Source organism: Typha angustifolia, chromosome 6 (genome assembly GCF_048772165.1).
Source record: "Typha angustifolia cultivar Huaian chromosome 6, ASM4877216v1, whole genome shotgun sequence".
NCBI classification, from domain to species: domain Eukaryota; kingdom Viridiplantae; phylum Streptophyta; class Magnoliopsida; order Poales; family Typhaceae; genus Typha; species Typha angustifolia.
This window is the reverse complement of record NC_133244.1, coordinates 4,632,002-4,647,556: the sequence shown is the minus strand read 5'-3', so window position 1 is coordinate 4,647,556 and position 15,555 is coordinate 4,632,002. Positions and strand designations below refer to the sequence as shown.

The window sequence follows — 15,555 nt, the reverse complement described above, 5'->3', positions numbered from 1 at the left end:
TATTATTGTACTATGGTATTAGATAAAATATTATTAGATAAAATATTAGATAAATTTGAGACCGTTTTAAACAATTATGCAAGGGTTTTTTTTTTTTTTTTGGAATTGAAGTTTGGTTTTAATCGTGATTAATTATATTTACTAATGAAATAATATTTTGAAAAAAAAAACACAGTTATTTTCGGGTGGCAACTATGATATTTTGAAGAATGCAACGATTATGATATTTTGGAAGTTTTATGTTGCAATTATGTAAAATTCCCTTAAAAAAAAAAAGAAGAGAAAAGTTCCCATCCGAAATGCCTGAGCCCTAACCCTTCCTCTTCCAACTCGAGCCATCTTCCTCATTCAACTCAACTCGCCTTCCTCTTCCTCTTCCGCTTCCGCTTCCTCTCGAGCGTCGCGACGGGCGGCGGCGGCTCGGACGACGGTACTCTCTCTCCACCAGTGCAAGGGGTCATCCAGCTTTAAATTCTTTGCTGTATGTTTATATATACATATATATAGAGTGCCAAATGCGTACGTTTTCCCTAAATTTGTACATGGACTTCTTCTCCTCTTAGTCCTATCTGGGAGTAGTTCAACTCTACTACGTAGTCGTTGAATTAGTGTTACATGTCTGCCGAGATCAATTCATAACTCACAAGTCTCTGTTTAGATCCGTCTGTCTCTAAAGTCCAACAGACTTCAGCATTGCCTTCTTAATATATGTCATTTTGCATTTTAATGTGATTCCATGTCATAAAGTATGAAATGTATCTATCATGTATTGACTGCTGATTTGGTTGACATTATCATTAATGTAATGATCTCAATGGGGAGATTAGCTATATAACATTGTTATGATTTTCAAATCACCGTCAGTAAGTTTCTTCTCAATATATTATTTACTAGTAAGACTTTCTCTTATGTGCAGCTCCCAGTGAATGTTATCTAATGAATTACTAACCAGAAGAAGCAATCATTCACTACTGAGATGGAATCAAGCTCCAAAAGTGAGGAAATTGCTAATTACAACACTAGCACCGCCAAGAAGGCTAGATTGCAGTCCATGCTTTCTGCCCTCCTCGATGATCCAATACTGTCAGATGTTCCCAAGAAGCCCGCACTTGCAGATGTTGACACTCTGATCAACTTGGAGCTAGGAAGTGCAATGAAAATATCTGTTGTTAAGTTGGACGACATCTCATTTGGTATGTTCTCTTCAGCTTGATGTTCGTCGATTACAATGATATCACCATTACAATTCCAAATATGATTAAAACAGTTAATCTCTTAATATAGTTTCTTCACTAAAGTATGTTAACTTATTTTATACTTCCTGATGTGGGACTAAAGAGATAGATGCACATCAAAATTTGAAACTTCTGTCATTCATTGCCACAGGGTTTCAGACCAAGGTCCTGCATGAGTAAAGGAGGCACCTTGCCAACTATGCTATAAGATTACTTTGTTAACATTATGACATTTTATATCATGTCTTTATATATTCAATACATATACGTTTACATAAACAAGCTAATTCGAACCAAGCTTGAGCGAGCCATGACCAGCTCAAGCTTGGCTCATTTAACAAATGATTGACCTCAAGTCAGCCAGAAACAAGCCGGGATGGAGTACTTGTGAGCTGAGCAGCTTATTGCCGACCCTAGTTATGGTAGTACCTCTGATTGTCTTAGAATAACAAAATTTTTATGTAGTAGACTCGTTATTTCTTAGGGCCCTATTCACATCTAGAATAAGGAGGAATAGGAATAGCAAAACTTGATTTGTTATTCCTAAAATAATGGTTGTATTCTAGGAATAGCTATTCCTATATTTACTTGTATTATGGAATAAATATGTAATAATTATTTTTGATGTGATATAAAGTGAATAAAATGATGGAAAAAATTACTATAGTTCCCTTAGATTTGATTTAAAATATATTGAGGGGATAGAGGGAGAGAAGTTTATCATACAGTGCATGCATGAAATATTACATTATCATGTTTTATGCACTTATCCGCACGTATTACTATAGTGGGAGCATATATATGCATTGTGTGCTGGTACGTATGTAATGTATTATCTTTTGACAAGCAATATTAATTATTACTATGCTTTACTTATCTACCGACGCATATTACTATGTTAGGAGTATACCTATATATTGTGTGCTAGTACATATGTAATGTATATTTTTTGGTAAGTAATATCAATTATTATCATGTTTTATTTATCTACTAGCACTTATTACTATGGTGGGAGTATACTTATGCATCATGTGCTAGTATATATATAATGTATTATATTTTGGCAAGTAATACTAATCATTAGGCATACTTTACCTATCTACCAATGCCCATTACTATGGTGGAAGCGTATCTATGTATCGTGTATTAATACATATGTAATGCATTAAAATATTAGTTTATTTATATTAGTCTTTTATTATATTTAATCCTACATATTTTATAGTCAAATATAATATGTTATATTTTAAATATTATTATATTTAATAGTAAAACATATTGAAATTTTATTTTACATGGAATATATAATAATCTTTGCAAAATGAAATCTTTGCAACTACATATTGAAATAATCTTTGCAAAATGAGATTATTAATAATATAAAATATTTATACTTTCATATGTTTTATTTTAGCTTAAAACATGAGATTATTAATAATATTATATATTATATAATTTTTCCTAAATTTTCTGTTTTTTTTTAAATTTAATGAGATTAATACATAGTTTAAATAGTAAATATATTATTTTATCTATGAGTTAATATTTAATTTGATAAAATATTAGTTTATTAATATTGTATTTTTAATGTAATTAGTACATATAAAAATTACTTTAATAATAAGATAATATATAAAATAATTATTATATCAATTAAATACTGTATTATTATAATATTTATATTTACAAAAGATAATATTTAATGTGTTTATTTTTATAAAATATTAAATTATTGACATTTATACTGTTTAAATTAAATTTTGTTTATTTAGTATAAAATAAAAAAATATGATAAGAGAGAAGAGAGAGTAGAGAGAAGTGATAAATTATGATAGAATGTTGATAAGATGTTTAAGAGAGAGAAGAGAGGAGTAATGAATAATGATAAAATGTTTGAAAGAGATAAAAGAGAAATGATAAATTATTGTAAGATTTTAAAGAGAAATTATAGTCAAATTAAAGGTAAATTGGTAATTGAGTTAGTGTGTGGTATAAGATGTAATTTTGATAAATAGTGTTTATATTCTGGAATATGGCTATTGTGATGTTTAGCTGTTATTCTGGAATAAGAGGTTGTATTCTAGAATAAGGATTTTTGTTATTCCTGAAGTGAATAGGAGCTAGAGGTTTCTATGCTAAGTTCCAATAGGTAAATTACTCCTTGATGACCCTAAAAATTGTATTTAGGCTAGTTAACCATCTAGAATGTAAGTCGACCTAGATGTGTACTTTTAAGATGGACTTTGTGCAAAGTGTTGATGCTAATATAATTGAGTCATAGATTTTGAGACTAAGGAATCATTTTCTACGAAGGATATCTTATTTGGCTTACAGGTTTTTTCTGGCCACCAACCAGCAGCAGTAAGCACTTGTATTTATAACAATATCAACCAAGCCTTAGTTATAACTCTTTAGGTTGGCTCTATGGGTACCTCTCCTCTTTCCTTTTTAATTACTGCAATGTGTTCTAGCAAATCAAGAGATATCATAGTTTTTCTTAATATTTTTTCCTCTCTCCTTATTTTTGGTCTTTCCTTCCCAACACGAGCTGTATTATAAAATGGCAAATTTTCAAGTGCAAGGACATTGAGATGATAGCCTTGTAATATGAGACAAGACAAAGTCTCTACAGATATGTACTAAACAACTACTAATAAATATACTTTGTCAACAGAAAGGGAAGGAGTTAGGGGACAGAATGAAGCTAGCAGTCCTGTTGAATTGTAAGGCATGGCCAATCAACAAATATCATGTACTTGTGTCATAATTGCACACTCATGTATTTCAATAGTAAGATAAAATAACTTAGATATACTAGATTGTTTCAAACTAGATTTGGATGTAAGAAAACTATGATATTTTTAATAGGAGGAAGCCTCGGAAGTCACTAATCTAATGGCTTTGGTTTTACATAATTCTAAGGTCAGATGTGAAAAAATATAATTAAAACAGTAAAGGAAGGTCAAAATATGACAGATTGGTTATTATTCAACATTGCGGCGGTCGTCGGAGAGTGGCGAACGACCAAAGACGATGTTGGACGACCGTAAGGTAAGATGGCTTATGGAGGTGATGGTGGTTATGAGTTAGAGATAATATTATGATTCTAAGTTAGATTTACTCCTAGAAAAATAAATGACTATAATTAATTAACTTCTACTCCTAGATTATCTTAGTCTTACTCCTAAGATAATCTAAGGCTAAAACATAATTTTTAATTCTTTATTGGATGTTTAGATGCCTAAACAAAGAAGTTCAGTCCATTTATATTTAGAGGTCAAATATAATGAGTCGTCCTACTCGGACTAGTTTTAAAGCCTTATATGATTCGAACTAGGATTTGTTTTAGAGATTTACATAACTTAATTGGACTTGCCTTAATGGTTTATATGACTTAATTGGATTTGTCTTAGTGGCTTACATGACTTAACTATACTTGTCTTAAGGGCTTACATGATATTACTAGATTTGTCTTAAGAGTTTATATGATATAACTAAATTTATCTTAAAAACTTACATGACATAACTAGATTTGTCTTAAAAGCTTACATAACATAATTAGACTTGTCTTAAGGGTTTTCATCATGAATTAATTAAAAGATAAATAGACTTAATCCATCGAGCCTAATGTTCCTATGATTTGATCCGATCAAACCTGAATCTTATCATAGATTAAGTGCCCGACACTCTATAATTGTAGGTTAGAAAGCATGGAGTTATTAAATGCCATACGGAGTTGCATAGAGGAGTTTTCTATAGGACTTTATAAGAATCCTTGACATTGATTGTGAGAAACATGTTAGCTTCTTACTTTCTAGCTAATATAAGCAAGATGGTTGTTTCTCTAAGTGTAAAAATGCCACGCTGTGGATATCATTTCCTAGTGTACAGTAAGTGACTTCTAAGTGTTCCGTGCTCGCAATGTGTAGACACAAATAGGGAGTTGCGCCCTAAAACACAGAAAATCTTATAGCTGTGTGTTCTCAAATCATGGTGACCGTCAACTACCCTATATAGCTGCATGTTCTCAAATCTAGATTTTGGCATTCGTTTCTGCTTTGGAGGTTTGAAGCATTTAAAGGCAGCAGGTACAAATCCAACCACATCAAGCATGAGCTCATTTTTGGTAGTAAACAACTAGATGGATAACTAAATCTATTATGGGCTCATAAAGACAAAGAGAGGTGGAAAGGGAGTCGGTGGCACCAGACCTCCTTTAATTACCTTAACCAACTTCCATGGGCTTCACCATATTTCATTGATTCCCTAACTTCGAAACTGAGGTCGGTCTCCAAGCTTGCCACCATTCCAGCAGGATTATAAAAGATGCCCTCATGCCTTGGCACTTAAATCCTTGGTGCCAACGGTCTAGGATATGTAAAAGCATATCCAATAAGAAAATTGTAATTAGTCTTCTAATCACATGGTTATAATAAATTAATAATCATGCTCTGATCTTAAGGTTATAGCTGTAACCATAAATTAATACACATTACATGTCAGCAATAGATGCTGACAGAAAAAATTCAGTTTTATTACCTCTTCTTTTCTTGTAATTTAAATTTTTAGATCATCCTTGATGGAAATAGTGTGTATATTATCATTGTTAAAGTAGAAGAATTTATTCATCATGTTATCTTCATAATTTTCTAATCTCATACGCTAGCTTGCCAATTTGGATCTTGAGTAGTGGACAGGATTTGCTTCATTTAATTTACCTTTATTTTCTTGTTTGCTGAAGATGTTGCAGTACTGAACTCTGCTACAGTTAAGGATTTGAAATTAGCTGTTAGGAAGAGAATAAATGAAATTGAGCAAGCACAAATGGGTCATCGCCACATTTCATGGTACTGCAACTCTACCGTTTCATATCTTTTATAGTGTGTACTACTCATTCTTAATTAGGTTAAGTATGTTTTACCAAGTACTTTGGATAAAAATTACTTTATATCTATGTATTTTGTTTTGTATCATTATGACTCCATGCACTTTTAATTAAGTTAAAACTGTTAGGTTTCTATCCAAAGTTAACGTTGTTTGTGCCTCTCTTTTTTAACAAAAATCGCTTTTACGCCCTAAACTTTTATTTTGTATCAATAAGCTACCTTAAACTTTTTGTTCGAGTACATATTTATTTAACAAAAGTAGAGTTATTTAAGTCATTTTCTAAGCTCTATTAATGGCGTTTGTATTTGCAATTTAGTTAAAAGTACAGAAAGGCGTAGTGATATACAATAAAGTTGGGGAAATAAAAGTAATTTTCACCCAAAGTATAAGTGGTGAAATATATTTAGTTCTTCTAAATTTCTTCCTTTTTTCTTTGCAAAAACGTAATATGTATTGGAACAGCGTTTGTGATTGTCTTGGATAAAATCCCTGGGACAATTACAAAATGAATGCTTTTCTAGAATAGTTTGATTTGTTATTTGAAGGATGAATGAAAAGGCCATGCCTGAGTCATGCGGAAGCATCTGTTTTGTGCCACAGATTTATCATTTATCCGTCTTCTAAATACTCTGCACTACCCATTTTGTGAACTTGTCTTTCTGTCTCTCTTAAACAATAGTAACTAGTGTGAATGTTAATTGAAATTAAATACATTTTTTTTTCTTAAAGAGATCATTACTTAGTGTGGTAGGTAGCCCTGCCACATTCTGTACTGGTAATGCGGCTTTCTTAAATGCCAAACTTTCAGTGAAGTACCTCTAAGACAATTTTTCTTTTGAATTATAAAAGTTTTTATTAACATGAGTACCTTATGAACTGTAAACTGCAAGATGGTGGACACAGTTCTATGTTGACATCAATTTGGTGGCCTACTGAAAAGAATAGAAAGTACTGTTTTCCATGATTAAAAATTAAAAGAATACATACATTGGGAACTCCTGCATTTATGTTTTCTAATAGCTGATAATTCTTTAAGCTACAAGGAAGGGCTTCAGTCATTGGTATCTTCAATTTGGTTGGTTTTAGTATTAATGGCTAATTAGTCCTTTAGAGGGAAGGCTTCATGTTTCTATTTTCTCATTTTTATTCCTTTCTTCCTTTCAATGGAATAATGATATTAGCTTTGTCTTCCTGGAAAAAGTCAAAATATGTGGAAATAAGTTCTCACCTAGAGTATGGGCTGTTTCAGAACAGCAAGTACATTATGTATATTATGTAATTGTTATTCTGTTATTGTTTTTTTAGGTATATGGCTGAAATAATAAGTGATACTTCTTTCATTTCATTATATAATCGTCAGATTGGAAATCAACCTCTTTGCAGGAGGCATGTTTGGGCTAACTATTGCCTGGCTCACCATAACGAAAAGTTGATTGATGATGATTCTGCACTTACAGATCATGGGATTCGTAATAACTCCAAGGTAACTCATGTTCTATGGTTAAGTGGAGATTACTTTCTGCCTTTTAATTCATCAAAAATGTTCTTTGGATAAGAACTATTAAGCAAGAGAAGCTTCTACATTTGCCAAAATTTTCATGATGTACTTCACATTGAATATGTTTTTAGCAAATTTTATGCAATCATGTGACAACTAAAAGGTTACAATACTTGCCAAGGTCCTTTGGACAAATATATACTTGGTAAAAATGAAGAGAAAAATGTTTCCCCTTTAAATGTTTGAGTTGTCTAAAACTTCTTATTATAAAATCTCATCTTTTGTATAATTCTTATCTGTTATCTGTTTTATGAGCTTCCTAACAACTAGAGATATTGCCTAGCAATTTTCCCGGAAAACCACTATAAATAGTTATCAGCGGGTGTCTCAAGGTCACATATTCCTGTTGATTTGAATTCTTGTAGTTTATGTAGTAGCAATTCCACATGAGGCTTGTGAATTAGTAAATTGAAATGATAAAGGCTGTATTTGCTAGTGATGCAGTTGGTTGTCTGCATCAGCTAGTGCACTATATTGGCTGATACATTTATTATGCATCAACTGATGCATGAATCTGGTGAAACTATATAGTTCTTAGTGCTGGTAGGACATTAAATAAAACTGATCAGTTGAAATAATGTGCCAAGTATACAATAAAATCAATATTAAATTGCAACTATGCGGCCTAAACTCTATTGAATAAACAGGGCATTTCAATATACAAGCTAGGGTCCTGTGAGAGATGTACGTAGCCTTACTGTCTTATTTAGAGGGTCTTTCTGAGGCTTGAACTTACGATCTCTTGGATGCAAAATGTATGCCTTATGTCACACCAAATGACACTATCATGACTTGAATTTGGAATCATGACCGACCATATACTCTAATAAAACTTGAGAGACATGAAGTCAATGTTTATTTTTCCAAAGTCTGAAAATGAGAGGACTCAAAGTCGATCAATAATAAAAACTTCCAAGGGTATCTAATACTAGTCAATCAATGTCTTCCAAAATAATACTAAAACAACTAATGCTACCAAAGGGAAAATTAAACTTTTAAGTGGAGGTAAAATGTTCCAGTGCACCACGTACATTTGCCATCCGGATCATCAACATAAAAATGTTAAAAGAGCTTTATGAGCTAACATTTTTAGCTCACTAATTGAACGAAGATAATATGATGGCATATATATGTTCCTATAAAATGCAAGGCATAGGAAAACATAAATGAATCCACTTGTGTGGTCTACGCGAAATAACTCAAATCAATAATCTAAGTAAAAAAATCACTTTTATCAATAAAATTAAGGTTCCGAAAATTGGCTGTTAGAAAAAATAATACATATCAGCTGTATCGACCGTATCGAATTTGACTATTTTTAACTACATAAATTCTAAGTATTTTTTAAAATACAGATTAAATTCTAAAAATTTATAAAAAAATTAATAGAAAAATAAGAAAATAATAATTACATATGAAGCCTAAAAAACTAAAGAGAAAACTCACTCAAAAGTATAATGAATTTCGAATTGAATTTGATAAATTTTTATATTTGAAATTACTCCTGTAGAATAACAGTGAAAAAGAAAAATCTCTTCATTGTTATTCTATAGCAATAAGAAAATAAGAGTTAAAAAATGGGTGAGAAAGAGGAAACAAAGAAATAAGAAAAGAAAAAGAATTACCCGAGTTCACTAGATCGATCACGGAATGAGCTCGGTGAAGTATAAGGGGTGAGAGGAGAGTGTATGTAAGAGATAGAGGGTAAAAATTAAAAATTTGAAAAAAAATGGTTGAACATCAATTACTAATGTCTTGATTCGACCTAAATATTAAAAATTTGGTTTCAGCCAATACTATTGAGTTTCAGGTCTAAATCGGGATCAACTATGGCCAATCCCGATTCGGATCAGCCGATTTTGAGTTATATGATATTAATTTAATAATAAACAAAGTTTCTAGAATTAAAATTAATGGGCTAGACTAGGCTACGACTAACCCGCAGCCTATAAGATCAAGACTGAGCTGTAGGCCAGCTCGTAACACAAACCTAAAAAGAAGGGAATGTGGATTGGGCCTTAACCCAACCCACACAGACACATGGATTTTGCCCAACCTATACTGCTTTCTTCTCCTTTGAAGGAAAGGAATCAAAGAACTCGAAGGTGATAGCAATCAAGGAAAGGCCACGATCTCTACCGATGCTAGCTTGAGGGTGAGATCCGTGATAAAATCCCACATGACCTGAGTAATCTACACAAGGTGGAAGGATTTTGACCAAGGTGATCGACAACGAGAAGCACACCATCCATGGCCAACGGCCATGGTGGTGCACAATTTCTCTATCTTGGCCACGAAGGCACTAACCAAAGTTGTCTACAGACTTCTCACTAGGAAAAAAACCCATCTAGGAGGTCAAATGTGACTTAGCTTCCTCAGAAGTCGAGTACCTGAGAAGGGTACCTATGGCATAACGTTACATTTGTTTTTTCCATATTTTCTTTCTTTGAAGTACTAAGTTTAGAGTATTAAAAGAAAATGTAATGTCAATCAATTCCTAGCTCCAGAATTTAGAAAATTCAAGTGATGAGAAATAGTCGTATGCCCTTGAAATAAAAAGCTTCAATAGGAAAAGCATAGATTTATCCAAAGCATGTTTCAGCCAAATTTCTATCTATGCTGATAAGAATCGTGCTAGGGTCTGAATCGTCTCAACATTAAATCTAGAGTTTATGGGTGATCAACTAGTGTAGATTGTAATATATGATTTCTGTGGTGAAATAGGGCATGCGAGTAAGCTAAATTGATGAGAAGAACAAAGCGCTAGTGGTGGTGGTTTGGGCAAAGAATGTGATTTGATAAATGATAACACTGGATAAAGGTCACGCAGTAGTTTTTAAGGCAAATTGTAAAAGTAAGTTGATGTAGTTTGTGAGTGGGCTGACCTTGAGGATTGAGGAGAACAACTAGATAAAGAGGAACTAAGAAACAGTCTAGAGTATTAAGGGAGAAAGAGAGTTTGAGAGATTAAGAGAGATGGAGGGAGATAGAGAGAGAGTTTGGAGAGATAGGAGAGGTAGAACTAGTCTAAATATGCAATAATCTCAAAGAGGATGCCTATACACATTTATAGGCTAGCCACACGTCCTAAAGACCCTAAAGAAATCTAATACGAAATAAACTCATCGTTGGAATTCAAACGGCCTCCCCGGGTATTTAAATGCTCAAACCCTTGACTGGCTCTCAGGTTGGGGCATTCGATTGCTTGGCAAGGGCATCCGAATGCCTAGCAGTGGAATTCGAATGCATTGCCATGAGACAACCTAAATGCTAGATTGGGGCCATCCGAATGCCTGGAAGGGGTGTTCAAACACCTCAGCCAGAGAATCCTACTTTCGTGAATTTAAACCACTCCCTAATACAATCTCCCCTCTCCCTCTCCAGCACGCATCGTGGCGCAGAGAGAGAGAAAATCACGCCTAATCCGGATCGGATTAGGTTTAGATTTTCTCTCTAATCTATAAATTAGGCTTAATTATCTCTCTCTCTCTCTCTCTCTCTTTTCTTCTTCCTTCACCGACGGAGTTGTCGCCGTGGAATCGGTCAGCCGGAGCGTCGTCGGAGCCAGCAGAGACCACCACACGACTCCCCCGTAAGCCCTCTACCACCCCTCTAATTTAATTAAATTTTAAATGAGAAAATCCGAAATTACCTGATTTGGGGGTTTTCGGCCTCGTCGGCAAATCGGGCCGGCCGGCGGCTTCGAGTCGCGGCTGCTACCTCCGGATCCCGTCAGGAACTGAGGGTGCGCCGGCGAACCTCCGTAGTGGCGGCCGCCTTCTTCTTCTTCTTCTTCTTCTTCCTTCTTTCCTCTCTTTTTTTTCTCTCTCTCTTCGGTTTGGGGAAGACAGACTCGGGTTGCCCGAGTCTGATCTTCTCCCGTTAGTGATGGATTCGGGTCGGGTTGGATCCGAATCCAAGGAACCCGACCCGGTTCCATTATCTAATTGGATTGGGCCTTGGCCCAATCCATTTATGAAATTGTTTTGGGTGGGCTGCGGGCCAACTGCAGCCCAGCCCAATTGATTTGGGCTTATTTTAGCCCAAATTAATTATTCTTAGGTTAAATTGTTTAAACATTTTTAATAATTGTTTTGATTAAAAAAAATGATATTGTTATTTATTATTTAAGGTGGTGATTTTTAGTACGTGGGCTAGAGATTTGAGATTTTGGTTGTCTTGCCTAGACTCAGGTGAGTGGGTTCACTCACGTATTTATTTTATTGTATTTTGTATTTTTGTTAGACCATGTAAATTTTCTGTGTGCAAATTATTTATTTCACCCCCATGTGTAAAAATTAAATTGTTGCAATTTCTGTGTGCAAGTCTATTTATTTCATCCGTACATGCGAAAATTTAATTGTTTTATTTTCTGTGTGTATTTAATTATTATATTCAGTGCATCACCATACTTCGTACTAATATTGAAATTTGTGAAAAGAAAAATGAGACTAGTATTGATATGACTTAGAGAACAGTCACGGTATAAATCGTTTGTGATTTTCCGTGGTGACTCAAGTCTATCTGGAAGTCCAGAGGAAAGTCCTAAATTAGATCACTACGGTGACTTCCTTAGGTGACTCTGGCAGGGTTAGGGAACAGTCCTAGGAAAAATGAGAAAACTTCCTAGGTGACTCTAACTTCTCTCAACGATTAGAGGAAAAGACAGAGTGTGTTGATCACAGGGTGATACCCTCTGATGACCCTAACCGGATCAGCTATGAAGAAAAGTCCCGAGCGTCATCTCGAGGTGACCTCTAGTTGATGTGGATCCACAGGGTTTAGACCCATCGAGACATATGACAGTATAAATATCAAAAAGATGTAATATGTTGGAAAACGTGCAAGGTTACAAGTTGTGACATTTCTCTATTGTTACCATTGTTATTATGTAGAGAGCATGCCTATTGCATATTATGATGGATATTGTTGCTTTTAGTTAATTTATTCAGCATTAATATGTTTTAAATTTATTTGGTTCGAGTGGATTCCACTCACTGAGCTATAGTTGTTGGCTCACGAGTTCTATTGTTTTTTTTGTATTTGTTTATTTATTTCAAGTAATAGTCAGCGGGGCGACTGAGCGTGATATACCCGGATTCCACCTCCACTTAGGATTCACCTATTTACCTTTCCGCTCTTTTAAATTTTGTGCTTTAGATTAGAAGATTTTATTTTATTTTATTTTATTTTAGAGACTCAAAAACATTAACATTGTTTATTTTATTTCAATTGTATTTAGTAATAAAATTTTAATAAAGCACATTCTCATTTTATTTATTTATCTTGTCATCGTATACGTAGAGAGTATTATTAAAGCTTCGTGCATCTCAAGCATATTGAGATGCATGGCCGGTCATGATTCCTATTTTGGGTCGTGACACTTAGCAAGAAATAAAACTATCTAAGAGCTGAATTGTATCCTATGCTTAAAAGGGAAATAAAGAGAAAGGTCAAAAGTCCATGTTCTAAAATGAACTTTGTTTAAAAGTCTTTAATAGTACTCATATTTCTCATTCTATTAAAATATGCATTTCCAACTTGTCTCTAAAACTTGTTGCCAAAAAGTAGCCTAACTTTAGTCCCCATTTACTTCAGAATTTTTTTTTCTTATTCTAGAATAACAACTAAATATTATAATAACATTATTCTAGAATACAAATATTATTCGTCAAAATTAAATTTTATACTATATACACATATTAACTCAATTACTAATTTATTCTTGATATCTATTGTATCAATCTATTTTATATCAAATCAAAATATATTTATAATAATTTCATAAAAATAAAATATATTTTACTTATTTTTTTTTCATTTTATATCACATCAAAATTAATTATTATGTCTTTATTCTAGAATACAAGTGAACATACGAATGATTATTCTTGAAATAAAAACCTTATTTAAGAATAATAATGAGGAATACCTATTTTAGAATTAATCTTATTTCTAAAGTAAACAAGGCCATAGAAATATAGCTTGAGACTATTCTCTTGGTACTCCCTAACATAATAAAGGATTTGTTAAGCATGTTCCAGCCCACCAAGTACCATGTTCTCCATAGAGATGCAGACAGGAAGATGTAGAAAGGATAAAAAGATCAATCAAAGCCCGATACTTAAGCTTGATAAATCAAAGCGTATCATTGGAACTATAAGAAATAACTACTGAAGAATTACTAATATAAGCTAGTGTCATTTCTGTTAAAAACTTAAAACCAACTTCATTTAAGTATCCTTTGGAATTACGTATTTCTTTCAGTCCTATAGAAATTTGCATTACCACATTTTCTTATAAAGTAAACTTCAGCTGAAATCTATTATTCTTGTATTTATGCAGAATAAATAGCAACTATGCTTTTATTATCTGACCAGGATGATAGATCTCAAAGTCGTGTCTCACTCCTATCCTTTGTGGATGCAGGTTTATTTTTTGCCACACATCTTGTCAAGAGTATACCAGAAGCACTCTAGGAGAAAGAAACATCGCTTCTTTCATGGTCTTAGCAAACGATGGTAAACATCCTCTTCAATATCTCGCGTGCTTGCTTCAATGGTCAAGTAATAGAAGGGCTATGCTTCATGTTTGTTCTCCTAACTTGCTTCTGTCTTAACCCAGAAGTGCAATCAAAGACATTAGTATGTAATCAGCTGCTGCAGTACATACAATCCAAGGCATTAAGCCAAATATTCATTTTCTGGACTCATTCTTTGTAAATGTCGTTGAAGATCAGAATTTTGGGAATTTTGCAAGGTTGCCAACCAACTTTTAAGAAAAGAAGTCAAAAAGAGAATGAAACAGTTTTTAGTAGATAAGTAAGTCAGTGTTTTTATTTATATTTTGCAACCAAAGATTAAAAGTAGAAAAGCTCTAAACAATAAATACTTTCTTTCTCTATTTTATAGCAACCAAACAGAAGTCTTTAACATATAGATTCATTTTACTTACCTTTTCTTATGAGAAGAGAACATAAAAGCCCAGGTGATGGCATATAAATTCATCTTACTTCAACTAAGTTTACACAATTTTTTTCTTTTCCTTTGTAAAAGTATCCAGAAACCTTTTTCTTTTCTCACCAAAGTATCATTGCCTTACCTTTGAGAGTGAAGAGAGAGTTGGTTTATATTTAATTATGGTTGTCTTTTTCTAAAGGGGCAATAAGTACTAGACTAAGTACATAAAATGGTTTACTTCTTTTTCCTCCTCCTTTTCCGCATCTCTTCTAAATTAACTTCCATTGTAGTCCTCTCACACATTATCCATTGTTCATCTCCACCGAAGAAGAGCATTATTTTTGTTACTACTGCTAAAGGTAAAGCCAATGACGAGAAAAAGTTAAACAGTATTTCCTCTCTTCCTATATTGCAATAAGAATTCTTGAAACAGGGATCCAATAGAATTCCAAAACAAAGATAAATATTTATAATACCTTTGTTCCGTTTCTCTCTAATTATTAAATAAACTAGATTATCTTTGGGGGCAATTTGCACCATAAACCATGACAGTTTTACCCAATTTTTTCTGTAGAATGACTATAACACCCCTGAAGAGAACCACTATAACCTACAATTTGATAGGAAAATGTATAACCATAGAGACACACTAAAATAATATTTGTAAATTCCATAGATATAATTATAGCTTCTGTAAATATTTATCTTTAGTTTATGTAAAAATTTATCTTTGGATTCCATATATATTTATGAATTCTATGGATATATTTGTGGATTCTATAGATATATTTGTGGATTCCATAAATACATTTTTATAGTTAGGCTAAATCTCTAGCACTCAAAGAATTATCAGGCACGTTCAGAGCCAAAATGGACAAAACATATAAAAACGACTATATTGAAAAGAAGCTGTATG

General features: G+C 33.1%; 1 protein-coding gene across 3 annotated transcripts; it reads left to right on the top strand.

Annotated features, from left to right (window-relative positions):
* Positions 1 to 260: 260 nt before the first annotated feature.
* On the top strand, positions 261 to 14,392 carry LOC140761219 (U11/U12 small nuclear ribonucleoprotein 25 kDa protein). Of its 3 annotated transcripts, none has more exons than XM_073098468.1 (5): positions 261 to 481; positions 917 to 1,193; positions 5,977 to 6,082; positions 7,506 to 7,605; positions 11,813 to 12,235. In XM_073098468.1, exons 2-5 carry the CDS (start codon positions 977 to 979, stop codon positions 12,038 to 12,040), a joined length of 651 nt encoding a protein of 216 aa, XP_072954569.1. In that variant the 5' UTR covers positions 261 to 481; positions 917 to 976; the 3' UTR covers positions 12,041 to 12,235. The 3 variants fall into 3 exon arrangements, with proteins under 3 accessions (XP_072954569.1, XP_072954568.1, XP_072954570.1); XM_073098467.1 differs by having other exon boundaries at positions 262 to 430; positions 11,813 to 12,226; XM_073098469.1 differs by lacking the exon at positions 11,813 to 12,235 and adding an exon at positions 14,110 to 14,392 and having other exon boundaries at positions 269 to 430.
* The last annotated feature ends 1,163 nt before the right edge of the window (positions 14,393 to 15,555 follow it).